Source organism: Marmota monax, unplaced genomic scaffold (assembly GCF_021218885.2).
Source record: "Marmota monax isolate L192 unplaced genomic scaffold, Marmota_monax_Labrador192_F-V1.1 WCK01_AAM20220418_F8-fsc00056, whole genome shotgun sequence".
NCBI classification, from domain to species: domain Eukaryota; kingdom Metazoa; phylum Chordata; class Mammalia; order Rodentia; family Sciuridae; genus Marmota; species Marmota monax.
The window spans coordinates 12,175,716-12,200,688 of NW_026695212.1; the positions used below are offsets into that span (position 1 = coordinate 12,175,716).

The following is a 24,973-nucleotide window of genomic DNA, read 5'->3' on the forward strand; positions in this document are numbered from 1 at the left end:
TGCCAATTTGTTGAGACGAGTTCCAGCCAATTTCACAGAGAGCCTGAAGCCAGGATGGCTGACTTCAGACAACAGGGTCTGTCCTTTAATCACTCCCTGCAGCCCACCCCCTGGATGTGAGCTACCCACTAGCACCTGGGTGTGATCTAGAGCAAGATTAGCTCCTGGGGAAAGCACTCAGTGAGGACATGACAGCCTCCTAGGCTCCCACATCTGCCCTGTCCAGTGGCAATCCAGGAAGGGCACCACAGCTATAGATGAGTATTTTGATTGCATAATTGTAAATGACTTAAAATGTATGAGTGGACCAAGACTGAAAAGTAACAAGTAAATTGTCATTAAAATGGTAGTACTACAAATAATTCATTTTCTCCTTTATCAAAGTTGAATATAAGGAGGGTGTCATCATACCATCCTCTACTTCTAGAAACAAGTGCTGAGATCTCAGAAAACACAACTCAAAGCTTCAAAATGCCATATAGATTAGTAAGACTATGATTCCAAACCTGCTCATCTGTCCTAAGATGCAGGAAGCTTCCCTCAAGAGCAATGCCAGGTATTGTTCTAAAGTACTTTTATGTGTACTAACCTAAAAAATCTCCTCAATAACTCTGAGGTACGTAACTCCATTTATAACTCCATTTTATAAAGAAGGAAACTGAATTCCCAAGAAGTTAAGAAAATCAAGATCTACACAGCAATAAGTGATAGAACTGAGACTTGAATCTACATACTATGACTTTCAAATTCTGGCTCTTACCAACCCTGCTTGACCACCTCTTATCCTATATGCATGTATTTTACACAGTGTCCCTGAAGTCCCCTCAACAACAGCATTTTAACTTCTGGTTTTAGTTCTTCTTGAAAAGAGAGAGAGAGAGAGAGAGAGAGAGAGAGAGAGAGAGAGAGAATAATAAAGCTGTCAATCTAAGACTACACTGAAGGATAAAACAATTGCTTTTAAAATTTCTAGTATTTTAAGATATAAAGGCATTTAATGAATGCCAATAGAGATTGTGAGAATAAAGTGATGCTGTTTTTCTTTACGGAATGAAGTCCCTCTTCTACTTTCAACACAAAACAGGAAGCTTTATAGATGCCAGTTTGAAGGATGATTCTCCTATTGTCAAAGACTTAACTCCCCAAAGATGTAAGGTTCAAGAGAAAATTGTGTTCAAGTTGATTCATTACGGATCTTGTCTCATCCTCTGGGAAGTATGGGAAATTCAACTCAAATTCATTAACAGTCAAAAATTAATTTCAACAAAAGATAGGTGAACTTTTATATTCAAAAAAAATCCCAATTAGTTAAAAAAATAATTTCTAACTTCAAAAGGTCTTTTTCTTCCCAGAATGACCATGACCTTTATGACAGTCAAGCCCTCTAGAACCTTTGTCCAATAGGAACAAGTTTAGTTCCCAGGGAACCAGGCCTTTAAAAGGTCCACAGGCCAGCTGACTGAATAGATGCTTTATTTGAAATGGAATGCATTTTGATAATATGAAAAATAAATCACATCTCTTCAAAATCACTTGAGACACATTTACACAAATTCCAACCACACTATTAAGTTTGCAGTGTGACAGTTTGTAAAACATTTGGTACATGGTAGTACTTGCTTTCCAGAAGCTATTGTTCATGTGTTCTGAAACTTGGAGTAGAAAACTGACAGCTGATGGTGGAATGTAACAAAGACTTTTATCTTTCTTGGAAAACATGCTTCTCCATTGTCCAATCACCAGCAAGCCAGCTTCAGAGCACTGGGGAGTTGTATGCAAATACTTCTAATGACTAGGAGTCCTTCTGTTTCCTTCATTGTACAAGAATGCACCACCCTACCTGGTTTTTTCTTTTTTTATTGTCTTTGTGGTGCTTGGGATGGAACCCACTGCCTTGCTAGACAAGTGTTTTACTGCTGAGCAACAGCCCCAGCCTCAAGTATGCCCTAAGAAAACTCCGATGGATCCTACTCCATTTGGCAAATATCCTAACAACAAAGTCACAGATCACTTTGTCACCCAATCCCCCATAACTGGATTGGATATTTAACATTGCAGATCCAAAACATCACCCTTCAAAACTGTGTCAAGAATTTTTAGAAAAGAGTTCCTAAAACCTATTCAACATATTTTCACAATTAAAACATTTTAGGTTGCTTTAGGTTAACAGGTGTATTTCTCTAGAAGGAATCACACTGATAGCTGCAATATCATGATACATAATTTCCAAGTTTTAAATTTAGTCTGCTGATGGTATGTATTGATAAAGCAAAAATGAATTAGGTTTTCTCTCTCTCACACACACACACATTCTCACACACACACATACACGCACAAAGCAACTGCTTGCAGACCTCTCCTCATCCCACAAAGTTCTATGTTCCTGGAATTGCTGCGTGCTTGCTCAAGTCTTAGACCCTTCTAAGCCTGCTACTATCATACGGTTAACACCTGCAGCTAAATGATACCACATGACTTTCTGGGGAGGAGGCAGAAAACAAATGATGTATTTGAACAGGCAGAAAAGTTGTTTAGTGTTAGGGCATTTTTAGAGAAACACAGAGCACTTCATGTATGAGAGCAAAAAATAAAATGGATTTTTCAACTTAAGCCAGACTTCATAAGAGTATTTACACATAAGGAGAGCTCCTTTAAGCAATACATAGAGTTTCGGTTTTTCTTTTTCTTTTTTTTTTTCTTGCCATCATTAGAAGTGAAATGATACAAGTTGGCTTGACTCATACATGATTAGAGAATCTCAGCTTGCTCAATGAGGAAAAATGTTCATTTTGAAAAGGCTCTTTTATAGATGTTTATTCACTGACCTCAACACTCCCTGTAGGGCACAGGCAGATCTAAGTGGATTTCTGCTAAGAAAGAATGAAGGAGCTTCATGATGCTTAGCCTGTCCCTGAATTTGTTGTTCTCAGGGAACTTGAGAGCTAGTGAAGGAAGCACTCAGTGAGGCAAGAGAAACCACCTCCTGGGTGCTGAGGAGTTACATATTTTTTTTCTTTTTTCAATCATTTGTCCCTACAAATGGTAACTAGCTGCATTGTAGGCTGGGTGCCAATAAGAGTTCAAGGACAAAAGTTCAATTTCCAGATGGGACACTACTTTTTTAACTTTTCACATTTGATGTTTGTTTGTGTTTGAGAGGGTGGTTCTATTAGACCTGCCCTTTTGTTCTTTTTCTTGGGTTAGTTGAAAGTATTTTTTTGAATCTTTTTCCATGAAGCTGACTTGTCAGGCTTCACAGTACCATAGGTGGTTTGTATCATTTCCTTCCAGGTAGGACAGAGCCACTGAGATATCAAATGATGTATATTTATATTTTTGTTTAGTTTTGTTGAACATGCATGTTATTTTGCTCTGGAAAAATTATTAAGCCAGAAGAGTTTCAAAGTGTTAAAACAATAAAAACCATCCTACTTCTGCTAGTTTCTGAAATTTCACAGTTAAATGCTAAGAGGGATTGATTCTAACTAGACTGCCATAGTGATGGTCAAGTTAATATAAATCTCACAGTAGACCAAGGGACAAGGGCTATGGAAGAACAAGAAACCATGATTCTGGCAGTACCACTAAGAGCCATGGCCATTGTAGGGGGAAAACTGGAGCAGCCAAGAGAAAACTGGAGCATATTTTTTTCAACAATGAGATTATCTAGCTCTGTACATAAGCTAACAACATACAAATGCCTTTTAAAAAAACCTACATCAATCTTAATTTTCAAAGTATTTGGTACAAATGTTTATAACACAATTATTTAGAAGAAAAATCTTCCATTTGAAACAGAGCTGTGGATTAATTGGGGTTATTATGATCTACATGTATTAAAACTACAGTATTATTAGGCATTTCCTAAGTCAGATCAAACTGAATTTAAGAACTCTTTTGACCTTGTCTCTCTGAGCTGTCCCATATACCTATAATGTCTTTAAATCTTGACAGTACATTTTTACAACTTCAACCTAAACAGCCCCTAGAAGTGGGAGTTCACTTATGTTTTGTTTTGTGCTATTTGTATAAGTTTTAATTTTCCCCTGTAACTTCTTGGGTAAGAGTTATTATCTCAAAGTTGCATCATTTAAAATTCATTGAAATTCCTTTCTAAATAGAAGGAGAATAAAGACATCTCCAGCATACAATTCTATTTTCATTTCTTGACTGTATAGTTTAGCAGTGGTCTACAATGACCATTCCAATTTAAATGCTGGAAAAATACTGACCAAGACACTGTGAAAAAGACACTGGAAAACAGAGACCCATTTTGAAAGCCATGCAGATAGGAAGTGATTTTTAGCCCCAAGAGGATTTGGTACCCTCTATGGCTCTTTCTAAGTAGCATCTGCCCTGGTGGATTCTGACCATCCTTTTGATTTAACACAGAAGGAGGTTTGTTCTACCTTTAAAAGCACATCCTCTCTCCCCCACCCCCCTCAGACTCCTAAACAAATGGCTGCTAAAACAAGACTGGGGTTGTTTTCTTACTGAAATCCATTGTTTATCCAGTCCTTCCTTTTTCAATTCTGAGTTTAGCTAACCTAGGAAAACATATAACTTCTCTAATTTCTCACAGAACAATAAAAACAGTTGGTTCTTCAAATCAACATTATTTTCTGTATGAAAATAAAAAAATATGACTTCTAGTCCTTTGATATATTTACAAACTATATTTTAAACTATGAGATTCTTAGTGTGCTTGTAGAACAAACTGAAAGGATAAGAAAATGTGGTTCAATTCAAGTGTGCAAAGCTCTTGGTGAAGGGTACTTCAGTATGGACAGGAGCACAAATACTTTTAAACAAGTTGAATGATCCCCCCCACAACCCGCCCAACCACACTACATTTTCTAACTGAAACATCTAATGCATTCATATTCAGAAAGCACAATTAAAAGGACTGTTTTTGTTTTGCTTTTTTGGTACTGGAGATTGAACTCAGAGCCTGGAACTCTACCACTGAGTACACCCTCCAACCCTCAAAAAGAACCCTTATTAAACCTTCACACACAGATTATATAAACTCCTACAGCGGACCCAGCCCTACCACATATTTAAGACATGACCATTCTGCCATCAATTAGGTTATGTTCTAGATATTTTGAAATCAGATGTCATTACTACTGATTTCCGAAAGCATTATCTTGATCATTAGATTTTCATAATTACACAATTCTGAGCTCTTAGCTTTTTAAAAAATTCTGTTCTACATATACTATATGTCTAAGGAAGAAACCTCAAAAAAAAAAAAGTAATATCAGAGTTTAATTTCAACAATGAAAGTGTCAGACCTCCTGAAAATGCCCTGGGAATATTGACTGTATTCTTAATGTTTTCCTCTCCACCATCCTTTTTATCTTTTCTAAGATTAGAACTTACTAGGGAATAGGTTTTTGGGAAAATGACCTACATTCAGAAATGTCTTAGAGCAAGTATTTAAAAAAACTAATAAATAACCATAAACCAAAATACATTAAAATAAAATTACAGTACATCATAGCTTCTAGACGGTCCACTAAATTAGAAGATCCTTTCAAAGGTTCATAAATAAAGTCTTCTTGACTCAAAATCGATCCCTGCGTTGTGATGAAGAATATGCAGAAAACTAAGAGGAACTGCAAGTTATCAGGTGATGTCCAAACTACTTGGTCTGGTGCAGGGCGGGGAGACTGTTTTGTTTTTGATCCAAGTGAAGACAATAGAAATCTGCTTGTCCCACTTCCTCAAGTCCTCAAAACCTGGAAAGAAATGACACCGAATGAAGTATGTTGCTCAGAATTCTTCAAGACCCAGTTTTCTTCAGGTAAGTCCAGGGGACAAAGCATACTCAGAAAGATAATCAGATCGCTCCCAGAGTGCCAGACACACACTTGACACTGGAGCGCACACCACCCAAGGAGGAGTCAGGTTGGGCATGGAGGCGGTCTGCCTGCCTCCCTGCCTGGCCTGAACAACCCCCACCCCCCCAATCCTCCCCTCTCTGCCAGGCCATTCCTGGATCCAGCTTAATGTCTTCTTTCCATCTCCCCCAAAACTTGGAATGATTTCTCATTTTCCCACCTAACAGCCAAACCTGTGAACAAGTTCCTCTCAACACCCCCGAGATCCCACTCCTCTGTGGCCCAAGTTGCGAAGACCTTACCTTGTCTGGCCCAAGTACTGCCCCCTTCAGGCAGAGTTGGAGGTGCTGCGGAGAAGCCGGTGGCCGAGTGGCTGCGAGTGCTGTTGCGAGTGCGTTTGTTGGTGCGGATGTTGTAGTTGGTGAGGATGAGGGTGCGGGTGCGGGTGCTGATGAGGATGCGAGTATGGATGAAGCTGCTGAGGCTTGGGTTGGGGCTGAGACTGGAGTTGGAGTTGGGGTTGGGGTAGGGGTAGGGGTTGAGGTTGGGGTTGGGGCTGGGGCTGGGGCTGGGGCTGGAGCTGGGGCTGGGATTGAGGCTGGGGCTGAATCTGTGGCTGCGGAGGTTGCTGCTGGACCAGGTGCTGCTGCTTCTGCCGCGTGGACTTGACCGCCAGGATGGCCTGACGATTCTTGTACTGCACCATCTGCAGAGTGATCTCGGCGTTCCAACCTTGGTCCTGCGGGCACCGAAAGTCAATTTCCTTGCCCTCTGCCATCACCACAGTGAAATACATATACTTGCCCTTGCGCTCCACGCAGTCTACGGTCTTCATGTTGGAAAAGTGCAATTCCTTGAGCTTGACCGGGGGCTCAAGGCTGGCGACAGCGGGGCCACTGGGTTGCGACGGCTCAGCCGTCCCCTGCCCGGGTTGTTGCTGCTGCTGTTGCTGTTGGTGTTGCAGCTGCTTGGGCGGGATAAGTAGCAGCCCCTCCTCAGTGAGGATGCAGCACTTTTTCTTCCAGAGCTGCAGCAACCCGTCGCTGCGCTTCTCCAGTACGCCCTCCTTCAGTGCCTTGCAACCGCTGCTCTCCAGCATCCTCCCGGCATAAGGGGGGCCACCGCTTGGCTCGGCCTCTCCTCTTCCTGCCGCCCGGGCTGGGGGCAGCAGTAGCAGCCGCGCGCCGTCCTCGCCCCAACGGCTCCCACGGCCGCCTGCCCGGAGTGCGCAGAGGAGGCTAACACGTAGGAGGCAGAGCGGTGGTGGCGGTTCTGAGTCCCGGCAAAAGGGCAACCGCGTCCTGATACGCCACAAGGTCCTGGAGCTGCGAGCTGCCTGGCTTTTGCCGTCCTCTTGCGAGCGCTCACTGAAGGGCACTGGCCGGGCCCCCTCGCGGCGCTTTTGAATGGGCCATCCTCCCCACCCCCGAGTGACACCCAGCGGAAAAGGCGGCTCCTGGCGCCCGCACCGCGGGGGAAAGCCCAACTCCGAGAAGCGCTCGGCTGCCGGCGCACGCCTCATTAACTTGGGGCCTTCCCAAAGCCGGCCGCGAACACGCCCCCTGCTTCCCTTGCTCCGCCTCTCGACACCAACTTGCTTCAGTGCTTCCTCGCCTGGAAGGCAGCACGAGCCCGAGCCCGAGCCCCGGAAACTCCTCTACTCCGCCCTAGGCGCCCCAGCTGCCTAGCGACTGATGCCAACGCCCAAATTGCGCTGAAAGGCCAACCCCTCTGTCCCGCCTTTCCCTGGCCCACGGGTCCCTCTGCTAACAGCCTCAGAAAGTGAGGATGTGGCGGCGAAGGCGGGTAACAGCTACCAAGCAGTGCCGGGAATACAAAGCCCTCTACCCTGGGGAACCAGCCCTAGGGTTTAGCGCCTCTGAGATCCCGCAGAACCAGTTTCTTGGTGAGGAGCAGGGAGACTGAAAACAAAACTGACCTTAACACACTGCGAAGTATTTCCGAAGCGTCTGCCCCAGACCCGTATGTAGTGTACAAAGGCCCAATAGGACATCGTACTTTTTTGTTCAGTCATTAAATAGCTCTTGGAATAAATGTGTTAAAGCAATAGGGCTACCGCCTTTTTATTTTAGTAAGGGCAGGAAAAGGTGGATGCATTTGCAAAGGCAGCATTTTCCCCTCCTCTCTTCGACCCCAGACGACAGGTAGTAGCTAATTTCCCCTATTCAGAACACAAGCTTTCTCCGTTCCTTGACCATTCAGCCTGCAACATCTCAGAATAGTTACTCAACCAACTACAAACAGGAGAAAATGCTCCGAGATCCCACACTTCTGAGGTACAGCTTGATCTTCCAAACGCCAACTGGCCCTTCCTGTCCCTTTGTACAAAGGCCTAATGGGTCAGATCTATCGGGAATCTCTGTGAACAGAGAAGGTAATGTCCTACCAGACCCCAGCTCCCTCAGCGTCTACTGCTTCTTGAGAAGTGTATAAACCGAGATCTAGCTTCTGTTAGGGAAACTCACCAAATAAACAGGGAGCGCCAAGTATGCACCGACCCTGAGGAAGATAATTTCGCAAAAAAGAAAAATGAAGGCGGGAGCGGGGGCTAACAGGTCCAAGTTAGCTAGGGTAAGAGAAATGGCTACTTCTGTGGCCAAAGTAGAAGGGGTAGTTTAGCTCCGCTTCTAGTCACATGGCTATAACAAAGAATTCAAGAATAAAGAAGCTTGCAAAGCTGAGCAAATCATAATTCTTTATGTGTTAAGAAATTCGAACAAATTGAGAGACAATCAAAACAAAGGATGTTTTAAGTGAAGGAAAGTCCTGAATCTTAATCTTAAAATAACACTTGTATTGGAACATGGTTCTGCACCCATTAAATTGCACTTGACCAGATCTCAGGGCTTTCACATAATTGATTTAGAAGCCTTTAAAGGAGAAGGGCAATTACTGAAATTTTGTAAAGATTTCTAATAATATCATGTTAAAGATTTACAATTCTATGTATCAATGACAAACACTATATCTAACATCTCAATTTGTTTCATTCTTTGTGGGACAACTGAGCATTCCAGAGAATTTCTACATGACCAGCTGTTTATCCTTTTAACAGAATGACATTCTTTAGCTCATTTAGAAAAGATATGTCCTTTAAATCTACAATCTCTGAGGGCAGGTGTCATTGACAAAGACATTTCATAAGGAAAAACATAAAGTTGACTGAGTAAAAAATGAGATGTAATCTGAAACCCAGGCCATTTTTTTTTTTTTAGGAGAAAACTCCAGTGTTTGGTGTTAACCTTCTGCAACTTATGAAAATGTAACAAATACATTCTATTCTCCTATATTAGGGCTTGACTAATATTTGAATTAAAAAGCCCTACTTGTTATAACAAGAAACTTTTAAAACTCAGAATTTTCCATTGGCTATTTCACAATTACAAGTACCCAGTTAATATTATAGACCTAATTTTATTAGGTCAAATGAGTCTATAACGTGCTCTAACCACATGCATAATTGGAAAACTTTGTATAAGAACCTTGTATACTGATGACAACTTTGCTCTTATTTCATCACCACCAACTCACTTCTTTCCTTCTTTGTTTAGTACTGGGGATTGAGCCTAGGAGTGCTTTACTACTGAGCTAAATTCCCAGCAAGGCCAAGGCCCACCCTTTGAGACAGGGTCTTGCTGGTTTACATCAGTTGCCCATAGGACAGTGTTCATTTTTACCCCATGGATAAAGTTCTCTACTTCAATGGCATCATTCTCAACTTTGTTCCTCCTGTCTGGTCACTATCTCCTAAGTTGTTCCTCTTCTCCCAAGTCTTTGAATATTGAAATACCCCAGATCCTAGTCCTGGTTCTCTTATTTATACTCATTCCCTTTATCTAAATCAGACTCATCACATGCCCCAAAGTCCCAAATTTACATCCCAAATTGTATAAGCAACATCCAGTTGCTATTGTCAAAGAATAAAACAGACTACTAAAGTTTAACAAAAAAAATTAATATGCCAGGTAAGGGAACACTTAGGAAGAACATTCACTGAGCCATTCACTAAAGTATGAGGGAAGCTTAATTTATAAAGCTTTTTACCAAAAAGAAAAACATAAAACTCAAAACATTCTACCTAGAAGGAAGAGGAATCAACAGATTTACACACAATTGAAACAGATTCCTGGCTGGGTATAAAGGCTGAGGCAGGAGGATCTCAAGTTCAAGGCCAGCCTCAGCAACATAGCAAGACTGTCTCAAAACGTAAAAGTCCTAGGGCTTGGAATGAAGCTCAGTAAAGCACCCCTGGGTTCCATCTCCAGGACCTCACCCCCTGAAAAGATTCCTAGATGAAACTGGTTCAAAAAAGTCTGGAGAACCAGGATCACTAAGTTTACGGTATTAAAACAGCTTTAGCTGATTAGAATGGCTATATGTGAAAAACTGCCTTCAGTTTGGATAGATTTCAGGCTAGCACTACTCCAAGTTTGAGTTGTTTTTCTTGTATTTCTCTTTAATATTAACTGGGTACTTACTGTAGAGCTCAACATATGGTCTTCCAACATGTTTTATCTACAGCCCCCTTCTCAGGTGATGGTGATCAATCTGTACAGCTGATCAAGTCAAAAACCTTGGACCAGGTTTGCCCTTACCCCAGGCCAAGAGGAGCCCTAGGCTTTTTAAGTATTATGTACTTCAGAGTAGTCAAAATGGCATGTCCATCTCGAATACATATTCTACACTCCAGGCACTTGAGACTCCAAATGACCTCCAAACTGTTCCAGGAAATGCAGTTACCACTGTGTACATGGACAGTTCTATTACACAGGCAACAGTGTCCCCCCAAACATGCAGGAGGCTTTTTGAAACCATTCACAGCTTAGGGGGGGAACAAATGAAAAATGGGACATGGGCTGAGAATCAGATCTGCTTATAAGTTACATTCTGGTGAAAATTCAAACCTGGCTTTCCAGGTTTTTACAAAGGTATGTTTGTCAAAATTGGACATATTTTTATTTAACAAAATGCTTAAATATTAAATACATGATACCTGCTTTATACTCTTACCTCAGGACTGCAAATGTGTTAGAAGCATGTCCACCTTCCAGTAATCATTTCTCTCAATCTACATTTACACAGCAAATTCCATTGGTTGTACTTCAAAACTATATCTGGATCTGATTTCATCTTCTCCATAGATTACTATAATGGCCTACTAATTTTTTTCCTTGAGTTTATCATTGTCTTACAATGTACTTTAAACACAGGAGTCATCCCAAGCACAAGACTTTACTCAAATGTCAGCTCCTCAATGTGGCCTATCCTAATCACTTAAAATTCCAACCACCTGATTCCCATATAGTATTACCTTCTAACATATTACTGAATGATGATCATTGCATATTTGTTTCCTTTTTTTGAATATACACTCTACAAGGTAAGGGTCAGTTTCTGATGTGTTCCAATCACTTGGAACAATTTTTGGCACACGGGTGCTCATCACAAGGAAAAATTGTTTAGAAGCCTAGCATAAGATCACTTTATGCTTTTGATAAGTCTTACAAGGCATCCTACTTTAAATGTTACCCCAAAACAAAAAACAACAAAAAACTTCCGAACTTGCCATACCAATATATATTTGGTATATTTTTAAATGGCCAACTACAACACATACTAAGCCCATCATCTTAAATGCTACTATATTCCCTAGATGCTATCTAAATATACCCCACAAAACTGTGAAAAATACTAAGAAGTATCTACTGTTGTCCAGTAAGAGTAATTGAAAGGAAGAGAAACTAAATTAGTACAACTAACCAAATATTTGCTTAGAAGTCCATTACCAACATGGTTAGATATAGAACTTGCAAAGTTAGATTTGGATAGAACAAAGATTGAAATAGTTAAAAGCAGCCAGGCATGGTGGAACAAGCCTGTAATCCCAGGAGTTCCAGAGGCTGAAGCAGGAGGAGTCCAAATTCAAAGCCAGCCTCAGCAACTTTTCAAGACCCTAAGCAACTTAGAGGACCCTGTCTCATAAAAAGCCTAAAAGCCAATATTCTATAAAATCAGGTCATCCTAACTGATGTACCAAAGCATAACCAGTCTCACATTCTGAATACAACTTAGACTTATTTATAATGAACTAGCCATTTTCTTCATCTTCCAAAATACCATTCCAAAATATAGATTAATTCCCAAAATGCCTTGGGTGGAAGGTAACCTTTAACATTATCTAGACTTCTTAGATATATTTGGTTGACTGCTTTTCTAGCTCACTAGTTGATGAACCAACGCCTCCTAGTGACCAATTTGTGCAATACATCTGAACATAAGGAAGGCTGGTGCTCATTTTTAAGATGCTATCATAATCTACTTATTATGTCAATTAGCTTTCTCTACATTTCTGTGTTGCCAATAGCCCAATTCTGATTTACAGTCTCAAAAGGCCCCAAAACTTGGTTCATAGGATTATATACATTGCCCCCCCCCAACTTAGATACTGTTAAGTTACAATTACTTCCCATTGTGGAACATCCTAATTCCTTACCCTTGCATGGAAAGCCCTCACAGAATGAATCCCACTTGCCCCTTAGTTTTTAATCCTTCCACTCAATTTTAAGTGAGCACCAGTCATACATCTACTTGTTTACTGCTTTACTTTCCCAAATCCTTCAGACTTCTTGAGATTCTTCCAAAATTGTACTTCATTTCAAATTCCAATTGGTAATCAGATTTTAATATGTATCTTAATTCACTGGCTAAGACCTCAGCTGAGTGTTTTCACCACTGTACATTGACAGCACTTAAAATGAGGTGTCTAAATGTTTTCTGAATGAAAATATATTACTCAAAACAGGGCAGATAGGCTTAAGACATTTTATTCAGGACAGTTAACAGCTGAGGAGTCTGGTGATGTAGAAGACACTTATGGCAGTGTTTATTTTGAAGTAACACGAAAATACGGGAGCAAATGGAGCAGGGTTTTGGCTCTTTATGCATTAAATTCAAAACATGGTATGTTAGAGAGGCAGTAACTCAGTGAGACACAAAAATTAAAAATACTATGATCTCACAAAACTCCAACCACTTGAGTTCAAAACTGTCACATCTAGGTCTTTCAGGCTTGGCAAGCAGAGGCATCAGACATTCTTCAATAACACTGGAAGCATTAGTAAACATTTTAGTTTGAACATTGCCTTGGCCAAATAATATCCATCACTCTGCCCTTCATCTAAGAGATTATGAACACCTAATTTCCTTTCCTAGGTCTGCTTCTACTTTGCAATTTTAGTATCTGATAGATGGTCACTTAGGCAAATCTTCCCATTGAAGGGACTTGATTCCAAGGATGACTCCCTCTTTTGTCATCTTCTTTTCATTAGAACACAGAACGTAGCTTGAAGAAACAACAAAGTAAATGGGCAAATGTCTTTTGGGGCAATAAAGGACATAAAGCTGTGCTTACAGACAATTCCTCCCAAAAGCCTAAGGATGAAGGAAAAGAGATAGCTTATCAGCTTACTTGGGTGATATAAATGATCAAGTTACTTTTTAGTAACAATTTGCTGACCAAGAATCAGAAGGTGGAGGTGCACAACAGATGACAGGATAACAAAGATCCAAAGGAAGGGATTTAAAAATATATATATATATATCTGTGGGGTAGCAGGTCCAGAAAGGTAAAAAATATTATTTTTAACCAAAAATACAAATAAAGAAATCTTTCTGCAGCAAGTTTCTACACTGCCACTGAACATTCCAGGAGGGGGAAAAAAATAAAAAGTTTAAAAAAGTCACAATCCCTAATTAAGTAAATGACTACTGAGTGACAATATCTCTAATAGATCAAAAACTTCAAAACCTGTAATAACCTCATTTGTGTAGCCATGGCTCTGAGAAAATAATGTGAGAGAAATTGTGGATGAAAACTAGATCTCTAGTCCTAACTCATCCTTGGGGGCTTTATCCATGATTTTCTAGGCCTGTTTACTTACTTCTGGAATGTAGATATTTATAGGTTCCCAGATATCCTTGATCAAATAATCCTTTTCTAAATTTTACTCAACCTTTGTGGCAAATGTCTGTCATTGTAACTTCCATTTTCCTATAAGACTCTGCTCTAGGTAGCAAGCACGCCCATGTCTACTGTAATCACCAGCCCTCCTGTAACACTATAAGCATAAATCACAGGCTTTCCTTTAAAGGAAGAATACCAATAGCCTTTTGCCCCTGCTGCTTTGCACAGCACCTGGATATAACATTTAGAGCCCCAGCAGACATTATGGATGATAAAGCAACTTGCCAAGGACAGAAGCTTCTCTCAAAACTATTAAGCTCTCACATCAGTTCTGGAAGAATACTCTAAACCACTGTTATTTTTCTTATTATAAAACACTCACACACAAAGGGAGAGTAACTGATGTGTAGATTAACTCTGATCTTTAAAATACTTCACATTTTAAAAGCTCTAGTCAAAAGAAATCATCTTTTATTTACCATTTAAGGTTCCTTGACTAATCAAGCTTATCATGAACTCATTAGATACACAACAATGAATCTCAATTGTTCAGATAAAATGACAAAATACGGGGAAAAATTTTTCTTTAAGCAGACATACAATATGTAATTTAACCTTCCTTGTTTCTGGTCATTTGGAAAAGAATTACAGCTTTTGCTCTGTCAACACTACTGTAGAATATTTTATTTCCCAAAAATCATAAAGTATGTGGCCACTGCAAGATCCTTAATTTTTCAGTATCTTATCCTTCCTCCAGCAGGCAGTAGTCTCTTCCCATTAAATCTGGGTGGGCTTCTGACTCATCCAAAAGAATAGAGAATTTATAAGACCACCCCAAGAGGTTGACTGCTTTTCTAGCTCACTAGTTGATGAACCAACGCCTCCTAGTGACCAATTTGTGCAATACAGCTGAACATAAGGAAGGCTGGTGCTCATTTTTAAGATGCTATCATAATCTACTTATTATGTCAATTAGCTTTCTCTACATTTCTGGCCTGCTAGGTCTTGGAACAGACACCAAGCTGAGACCATACACAGGACCAGTTCTTACCACATGGCTGCTTAGGTGCCAGCTAGCTTTAATGACCTGTGCATAAAGTATATTCAGATGATTCCAATTTCTAATCTTCAAAAGCTATCCCAGTTGAAGCTCAATAGAGCAATAATGAACTACATAAAACTGGTCAGCCAAAACAATTGTCCTAAACCATGAGGTCTGGGGAGTAATTTTGTTATAATATGGACTCGACCTCCACTTTTAAATCTTTAAGACTGGCATAATCAAAGTCTAAAATTCCATCTGATGTCAAGATAGATACACATCTCAGAAAAAATCCTCAATGTCCAGGAACACTGGCAAATATTAGGGTGAAGATAGGCTAATAATAAAAGCATGAAACGAGAAATTGAGTCAGATTTCATTTAGTTTTTAACCTAGATTGTTTCTGGATACCACCCAATGGTCAAAGAAAATACTCCAATATATAAAAACAGGTATTTTTAAAAAGGAATGAAATGAGATTTTCCAAACTTAAAAGCTGAGTTAAATGCTACAAATGCTTTTTTTTTTTTACTTTCTTATTTTTCCATAACAAACATGAAAAAACCTTTTCAAAACAGGGGCATAAGTTTAGATGTAGCATCAGCATATCAAGACACCTGGTTACCTAAGCAAGACCTTTAAAAACAGTAATAAACAAAAAAAAAAAAAAAACTAGTTCTGAAATTCTCTCCAGAGTCATTTTACAAAGTGATTTCAACAAAATTCTAAGCATTATCATGTTTAGAAATCACATTTACTAAATTCTCACATAGATGGATAGGGATAGATCAGGTTCCAAAAGTACTTTAATTTGTTCAGGGACTTAAGGTTTTAAATCTAAAATTCCATCTTTCCCATTTTTATTCATCATGTTTTATTCCTATAGAATAACTTCATCTATAATATCTTATTGGATCAGTCAATTTCACTTATTTGAAGGTGGTTACAAATATAGACTTGATAAGACTAGGACAAATATTAAGTATTGGATTGAATTTCTACAATTTCTAAGTTTTTCATCTGAAAGGGGCTAGAAACACCCCAGAAACAAGCACATCCAGGACTTGCATTCTAAATAACATTGTCCACTGTAAGGAACAGATTCTTAAAGAAATGGCACATTCCAGGACTGGGAAAGAAAAAGCCAATGATGCTCCTAAAATCTTTCTTAGCCATAAAGTATGCACAAAAAACCCATGTATCAAAAGCACACAGGCTACCAATCATTGAATCTGGGACAATAAAAACATCAAAATTAATTGTGATAGTATAAAACTTGCCAATTTTGATTAACTGCTAATTAAAATAAGCCTCCATACCAAGGAAAATACAGTGTTGAGGAGGTTTATTATGTCTGCAGCTTTCTGTCAAACACGTCAGGAAATAAATAGTATATATCCATGCATATGAGAATACTCAACAAAAGTTAAGAATATACAAGAATTCTTTCAACTATTATAATTTCAAAGTTAGAGGAAAAGTAATTCACATCATTAATCAAAGAGAACCTAAAGTATCAATCTGGAACTTGACTAAGGAGATTCACTGCAGATAGGGAGAAAAATTACTTGATGGATTCCAGTTTAACAGCTCTGGAATCCCACCTTTTTCACAACTTCTTCACCCCTTCCTTATATCCATTTACCTACTTTTCAATTTCTTATATATGACTCTGGGGTCATATACACCTTGGGGTAGACTTCGAATGTGCTTGCCTTCCAATGGAAGGATTACACAATCATCACATTTTTTATTCCTCCACCTGAACTGCACTTTACAAAATTCTACTCATTCTTGAAATCTCTGCTAAAAGTACTTACACAATTTTTGAGTATTCTAGCAAAAACCAGAATAACCTCATTAAATTTTTTAAAGCAACAACTGGCTAACTTTATCATGGAAATGTCATTAAATCTGTTAACTCTTGCATTTGCATTTTGAAGTGCTTATTGCCAATTCCTCCTCCTCCTTCTTTTAGGTGTAAAACATGAGAAATTAAAAAGCATTGGTTTTATTTTAAGCAATACTACAGAGTTCTGAAATAATAAAAATCAAAACAGGTAATTAAAAGATCAACAAAAGCTATGAATGCTATTTCTAATATGAAAAATTTTTAAATGACTTATTTCCTGCCAGCAATTTATTTCTAAATTGTTATGCCCTTGTGTCTTTTTTAAAAATACCTTTTTATTTATTTTTATGTGGTGCTGAGGATCGAATGAAGTGCCTCACAAGTGCTATGTGAGCAGTCTACCACTAAGCCACAACCCCAGCCCCTGCCCTTGTTTTATACCAAAGAATTTTAGTCATTAAACTTATTTAACTGATAAATTTGAAAGTACAGCAGAATGTCAAATGGAAGAAACACAAGATACATAATATACTGTTCTAAGTACATAAATTAAAAATTTCCTATGGATGAACACTCCTCCTTAAAGAAAGTAATTTCATACACTAAGAATGTTCCCATTTCTCCAAAATTACATGGTGGTCAGGTGAACCTTAATCAGTCCAAGAACCTTTTTTTTTTTTAAATCCAGTTTATATTTTAATATCTGGATTTTTAATTCAGTATACAAAAACTACCAGTATACATCTATTAAGTTAATTTCAGTATTATTTCACCATTATCACTTACATTTACTTAGTGCTTTTAAGTGGCAAATTACCTAATTATGAACACTAATTTTTCAAAACAAAATTGCGCTCGAGTATATTACAATGCAGATTTTTTAAAAAACTGAATTACACATATATTTCTCTTTTCTAAAGTTCCTACAAAGAACTTATACTTAACTATTTGTTCCATAATTTTAAAATAACATTTGGCTTGGCTTAGTCAAAAATAAAAGGCTAAAAACCTTTCTAAGACTAAATCCATAAATGGACTCAAATTTTAAACCAAGCCTTGAAATCACAGCAAAGGATATTTTCATTAGTTTAACATTTCTGCATGGCATAAGGTTTTCACAAACAATCTAGTTTTTATCTTCATTTTTAATAATGGAAATAGTCAGCAACTCAGATAAATCCACAAATTCATACTGTCTTACAAGCAGCAGTAATATCAACACTGTTAATCCAGTTATCTCAGGGGCCTTATCATACATCAGTTATATGTTAACCTAAATTCACGGAAAAATAAAAATATTTCTACCAAAGATAATGTCTCCCTTTCATGTTTGTTGTTAAACGAGCTCAAAAGGAAATAGAGGTAGAATCCCATTTTTCTTAGGTACCAACTCACCAATTCCAACAATTAAGATATTTTCACATCTAGATAAGAGTATTACAAATACTGCTTCACTAAACCTATATAAAATAAGAAATTACACAGATGTGACTTTCAGACATCCAGGTTAAACTAACGACTAATCAACTCTTTCTCTGCTTGTCATACTTGAATGACCATAAAATGACAGGTCTTAAGCTTTTTAATAGGTGACTATATGAGATTTTACCATTTCTAATAGGAAAAAAAAAAGAGAGAACTAACTTGATAGTGAATTGATTAGTGGAAACCAAAAATTAAGCACATAAAAAGAAACTCTCAAGTGTCTCAAAAGTATCTGTAGCTACATTTTCAATAAAATCTGTCAGAATTATGGAATTCCTTTCTAGTTTTCAAATTAACTCTATCTAACAGGACTAGGGAGGTGGCTCTGTTACAGATTTACAGGTCACAGCAGACTAAGCACAGAACAGCCTGATCTAGACATCTGTTTTCCAATGTTTAAAAAAGTATATTCATGTGTTTTTAAAAAATCCAAATATCACCAGTATATTTTATAAAATTAATTCCAAGTTTTATTAAGGATTTCAAATTACATATTTCAAATTTCTAGAATGGAATAGAACCACTTTGGAACTGAAGAAATGGCATAAATGAACACTGACATTCCCTGAAACTCCAATTTTATAAAGAAAACAATTCCTGTGCAGACCACACCGATTATTTAACAAGATGAAGTATTACTATCTTTTCACTTTGGCATAGCTGTTTTCTAAAGGAATAAAACAAAAATAGTGATTTTGTTGCTTCTTTCAATTCATTAAAAATGGGATTCTATCTTTAGATCAAAATTTTTAAATTCAGAAAAAGCTTGTGTTTAGATTATGGTTAAAAAAATTACAGACTATCGAAGTCAAAGCAATCAAAATCATTTTGAAAATGAAGGAAAAAAAACTATTACAATTGGTTAAGGATTTCCAGTAGTTAGTTAAAAATCTCAGGAAAAGGCATGGATAATTCTATACAAATAATAAAATGTCTTCACATTCTAAAACCTTAATACTAAATTTTCAAAAGAAAACTATTACTTCTAAAAGTGAACTTAATGTAATTTTATTAACAGCAGAAACTCAAACCCTCCTGTTGTTACAATTCATTTAGTTCACCCTCACTGTCAGACCAAAAGTTCACCCCCCAAAATTAACAGTAATAAGCCTGAGGTATTTTAAATGTGGCTCTATAGTCTCAAATTTAATTGCATTCCCCTTCCCCAAATGGTCTTATTACCACTTTAGTCCCATGATCTCTATAGTATTTTGTTACAGTATGGTCATCTGATACCCTGGAAAAAAATCCTTGGACCTACTGAATAGTTCACTCATCCCATCCAATTTTCATTAAAATAGGGGCCATGCACAGATCTGAAAGAGTGTTGTCTGGCCAGATCCAGAAGAGAAGTGTTTTCACTTCATTTTCCAGTTAATTATGGAAGCCTGGTATGAAAAAAAAAAATGCCGAATATCACACTTGTGGTTCAAAACAGGCCCAAATTTTTAAGGTTTTAACAAGGCTGAGAAACAGTTCATGAAATTTAACTTAATATGCCTTAACACATCTGTGAGGTAGTTAAGTAAACAGTACTACCCATTTTAATACACAGTAAACAGAAGCATGGGTAAATGACATACTAAAGCAATAAGAATTAGAATAAACCATACAGGCTTAGGGCTTTGGTTCTAGCCCAAAGGAAATAAAATTTAACTGTTTTGCTTTTTAAAACTATATCACATCATTAAGAGTCTTTTTTTTTCCCCCTTCCACTTGCTTATGAAGCTGGCATGCTTTCCTTCAATAATATGGTAAACTGGGCACAACCTTTAATCCAAGCCTCTGGGTCTAACCTGAATTAGTACAAAATTAAGACATTATCTTGTGAGAACTAAAATTATATTTGACATTTTTATTTTAGGCTGCAAAAACAAAAACAAGCAAACAAACAACAAAAACTTGAAATAGGCTCGTCAAATGATGTAAATTCATCCTTTCCAGGAAAGCAGAAGGTAGATCCTACCACAAAGAAAAGATGCTTAGTTAATGGAAGTTAAAATTACAAGTACACTTTATCAGGTTAATAACCTTCTGAAAATTATTTTATTCACCTCCCTGTAATAACCAATAACCAAATTATGAGTTAGGTTTCCTTAAAATTAACTACACTTCATTAATAATCCTAACAGTTATCGAGTTTGGTCTTACTGGAAATTCTTAACCATGTTTGTTATGGGTTTTTTTCTTCTCTCAAATGAGTTGTATTAGTAAAAATTCACTACATTTCTGTAACAAATAAATGAAAAGCACAACTTTGCAAGCAGACTTAAAGTCACTCTTACTACCAGCTGAAAACTACTTTGGTTCTTCAGGAAAAAAAATTAGCAAACAAAAAACATTTAGCTTAATTTAACAGTTGTTAATTTTTATAGTTGTACTCCAATAGCTACATGATACAAATATTCCAGAAGAACCAAACTGCAGCAATGAATGAACATGCGTGAGAATTTGTGCATTCAACAGATACGACAGAAAAGCTATAGTTAAAATGCTAGGTAGAACAAATTTGTCTTTAAAATATCAATTCCTTTCCTTTAAAAAAAAAATTATTGAGTCTACCAAGAAAATACAAAAACATAAGGCTGTAAGTAAATAATAGTTGTGTATAGGCTATTACAGTGCAGGTTATCCTCAAGGCCACATACATCCTGCTTCACTGTTGCTTGCACTCTGCTGGGTTTTGATCCTTCTGTTAAAGGAAAAAAACAAGTCAATCTAATTTCTACCTGCTTTAATGCGTTTTAAATAGTAATTAACTACCTTATCACAGCATCTCACTTTTGTAAAAAATTTGCCAAATTAAAACAAGGCATAGGACAACTATGGCAAGTTATATTTTCAAATATTAGCAAATTGTTGAAATGCTAAAATAAACTCCAAATTTCACATTGCAGAATTAACTCAATGAGACACACTAAATAATAATCTTAAAAATATAACCAATTTGCCAATCATATTATCATTTATTTTTTGCCTTTTTTTGTATTCAAAGATACTAATTCCATTCATATTTACATATAAAGATCCATTTATACCTATCAAGATGTATTTAACTTGATTTTAAATTAGCCTCTTGCTTGCTTATGTTGAAGTGCTCCACGAATACATCAAGCAAATGAATGAACAGATCCTACATTTTAAATAATCTCTGGTAATAAACTATCTATTATTTGGGATATGACAAATTCAATTCCTAGGAATGAAGGACTCAAACTTTCAGAAACTAAGAATAATGGTGGTTGCAAGAATCTAACAAATAGTACTGGTCGCCATTTTCCAAGCATTCTTGCACTCAGATCCCTTAAAATTGACCTTTGTTTATAAGATTTTCTTTGGAAGGAAAACATATAAAAACACATTAAATTTTAACACTTAAAAACTGAAAAATAAGTAAAAGCCCCAAATAATGTGCCATTAAAATAAAATTTTAGAGTTTACTTGGCAGAAAAGTATAAAAAAAAATACAAAGAACCAAAAACAATGCTTCTCAGGGAAAGGTGCTCTGAAGTTTTATGTGAACCATATGAAATGACAACGGGAATTAGAAAAAGGGAAAAAAAAAAGTTACACAGACAATGGGGTTTTATATTATTGACTGTAATGAAGAAAATTAAACTTCATAATCTAACTTTAGCCTGCCACAAATTAAACAGAAAACACCACTAATTCTGCTCACCTTCGAGTCATAGTCTGGATCATTTTCCTCATCTCCTTCTTCTTCCCCTTCCTATATTAAAGTTCAAAATGCATCCATGAAGTAGGTATATAATAGGAAAAATTGGCTCATAATGTAGGGAAAATTTAGTACAAAATTTAATACAAGTTACTCTATGGGTCAACAGATTTTTCATGATTACAGAGTTTGGTGATAATGCAATTTAATCTGAAAGCTTCTATTATGAAAAATTTCCCAACACAACTTGAGACATCCAGACAGCTTTTATTGAAAAGATTTACTGCAGCCAACGTTGAAAAAGTTTACTGCAGCTTTTGACTTCTTCAAAGAGCTGATAACCCTGCAGCAGAACAAAATTATTTGAAATAAAAAAAAATGTTGCTGAGTTTTACAATTTATTTATTGAAACCTTATACATACATTGTTTGGCTGTAGAATTCTAAAATCATACTTTCCAAAATTTATCCCAAATCACATAATGATTATATAGCAAAGAAATACATAAATCACTCAAATTTGCTTCTCAATGTCTTAAACACAGAGAATTGTTTGCTCATTTGGTAAACATTACCTCATCCGCTTCTTCACCTTCTTCATCATACTGAAAAGAGAAAACGGGATTAGGTGTGGATGAATAAAACACTTGAGAATACCATCAGTAACAGCCATCATTTTCAACACCTTTTATATCTAAAAGGGGGGAGGGCTTTCTCTTACAGTGAATGATTAAGCTAATCATATATTAGCTTTGGGAAATCAGGTCGGTGCTATCAGACAATTATTACTGTAATTACTAGCCTATATTGAGGTGTGAAATACATTGCAAAAAAAAAAAAAAAAAAAGCCTAAAACCTATTAGCAAAAAAAAAAAAAAAATCCAAAACATTAAAGGGCAGTCTAATTTTATCTGTTAGCATCATATAATATTTTCTTAGAGAAAAATTCTATGTTATCTTAAAACACCAAAGAAGTCCTAGCTGTTCTACATGGAAAAGGCAAGAACAATATTTTTAAAACTCAGGAGAGGCTGAGGCAGGAGGATCTCAAGTTCAAAGCCAGCCTTGAAAACCCTCAGCAACTCAGCAAGACCCTGACTCAAAACATAATAAAAAGGGATATAATTCTGAAATAGAGTGCCCTGGGGTTAAATCCCCAGTACCAACAAAACAAAGAAAAGATCTATAGGATAATCAGTTATTAGCCTCATTTTGAATTATTCTATATCCCTTTAAAAAAATTAAACCTAATTTCCTGCTAATTCTGACTCTCATACCCACACCAAACTATTTCATTGCAGGACTCAAATTTACTCACATCATCATCATCATCTTCAATAGCTTCTCCAGTGAAGTATAACACTGATCTCGGGATTATACGCTCACGTAAAAAGTGACCAATTTCAAAGTCTGCAGCAAGAATAGCTTCAGCATCATCATCCTATTTTTTTTAAGAAAAGCACAAAATTTAAGAATAAGCTGTAACTTAGTTCGGCATATTTAAGATTCAAGAATTTAAATAATAACAAAATCAATGGTAGAGCAATTGTCCAGCATGTGTAAAGTCCTGGGTTTAATCCTGAGCACCACAATTTTTTTTTTTAAAGACGAACTTTATTTTCTACTTTTTAAAAAATACTTTAAAATTAAATAATTTAAATTAGCTCATAAGTAGTCATCTACATGTGCTAGGTTTATAGAATTTTAATAAAAACTAAAATAAGTTAGCAGACTAGTGTTCATGCTAAGAATAGTTATGGCAAATAGAATTTAAAACTGGTTATCACTTAGTTCTTTTCTGGTTCAAACATAAAATGTAAAAGCAACTCTGAGTTTTTCCTTTGAAAATATTACTGAAAAACTAAGAAAAAAAATCTCATGCTTTCATAAGTAACAACATTAAGTATATGATAAATAAAAGGACATAAGAGACCACAGAATATCACTTAACACTTCCTAAGGGACAGTACCCAAGCAGCTGTAAGGTTTTAAGTCATTATTACAAATGAGGAGTTACAGAGTCCTACTTAATAAAGACAATAAACCAAGTCAAGTCAATCTAGGATTTCTATTTAATAGCAAAACACAGTACAGAAATGACTGACATGATTGAGAAAATTTCTTAGATCTCATTTACGTTTAGATACGTACCAATGAATTAAAAAAAAAAAAGTTTATTAAGCCATCAAGATAACACACCCTGATAAACAAAAATGTACTGGGAAGGGGCAGACATGGAGGACTATGAAGAAATCCTAAATGGAGATTTCTTATAAGACTGGTTTTGCCATCAATATTTAGTAATATACTAAAACTGCACTTGAAGACAAACTTCAAGCCATCAACTGATATAAAAATAGTGTGAAGCTCTTTTAATGCTCCTAAGTAGTTCTTACTAAAATTCACACACTGATTTACATTCCCATCGTTTGTCCTATAAAGGATGTTTTTAGTAGGCCAGTTAATATTCTTTTCAGACAGAAATACTTTTTGCCACTTGCAATATGGCTTATGCCTCAGTCAAGAGTGTTCCAGTTCTAAAGTATTCAAATTAACATAATATTTACTTTCCTACACACATAAAACTATTTAAAACTATCTCAATTAATTTAAATTCAAACACATGGTCAACAGAAAAGCAAATTCAAAACATTAACTGGCCTACCCTGCCTGTAAGGACTTATTCACGGTTTTCATTAAATCGTTTTGTATACATTTTTGGTTTTCAGCCACAGGCCACATATAGTCACCATATGAAATCATATATCCATTGGCATAACAAACAAAAAAATTTTCATAGTAGAATGCATTCTGCTTTCATTAAGAAAGAGTTTTAAAAATTAAATCCCTAATAGAAAGAAAAAAACTGTCTAAAACAAATGCTAGCAGTGACCACCCCACTGTCCACTTTTGAAGACCAATGCTTTACTTTTATATGTATATGTAATAAACAGCTCAATAAAAATTCAACTTACCAGATCTCCACTGTCAGGAACTGAAAATTTGAGAAAAAGAAATGCAAATGAGTAAGAAACTAAACTAATTTCATAATAAAATAGTCGCCAATATCGAAAGTGAACCTCTACTTA

The 24,973-nt window shown here is 36.7% G+C and overlaps 2 protein-coding genes across 12 annotated transcripts in view; both read right to left on the bottom strand.

The window, feature by feature from the left end:
* Positions 1-1,456: 1,456 nt before the first annotated feature.
* On the bottom strand, positions 1,457-7,383 carry Phlda1 (pleckstrin homology like domain family A member 1). The gene is made up of 2 exons (XM_046430691.1): positions 6,149-7,383; positions 1,457-5,744 (listed from the first exon to the last, which is right to left on the bottom strand). Exon 1 carries the CDS (start codon positions 7,366-7,368, stop codon positions 6,175-6,177), a length of 1,194 nt encoding a protein of 397 aa, XP_046286647.1. The 5' UTR covers positions 7,369-7,383; the 3' UTR covers positions 1,457-5,744; positions 6,149-6,174.
* Positions 7,384-20,049: 12,666 nt separating this feature from the next.
* Positions 20,050-24,973, bottom strand: part of Nap1l1 (nucleosome assembly protein 1 like 1) — a 59,234-nt gene continuing 54,310 nt past the window's right edge. For 10 of the 11 annotated variants that reach the window (XR_009225559.1, XR_009225558.1, XR_009225564.1 and 7 more), the window contains 5 exons: positions 24,860-24,879; positions 23,203-23,325; positions 22,460-22,489; positions 21,889-22,228; positions 20,050-20,901 (listed from right to left, as the gene is read on the bottom strand). Coding sequence is in view for 1 of the 11 variants with exons in the window: in XM_058574650.1 (XP_058430633.1) it covers positions 20,866-20,901; positions 21,889-21,939; positions 22,460-22,489; positions 23,203-23,325; positions 24,860-24,879 (260 nt within the window). In the remaining 10 variants the exon portion in view is untranslated. The remainder of the gene's footprint in view (positions 20,902-21,888; positions 22,229-22,459; positions 22,490-23,202; positions 23,326-24,859; positions 24,880-24,973) is intronic. The other variant, XM_058574650.1, reaches the window with a different exon arrangement.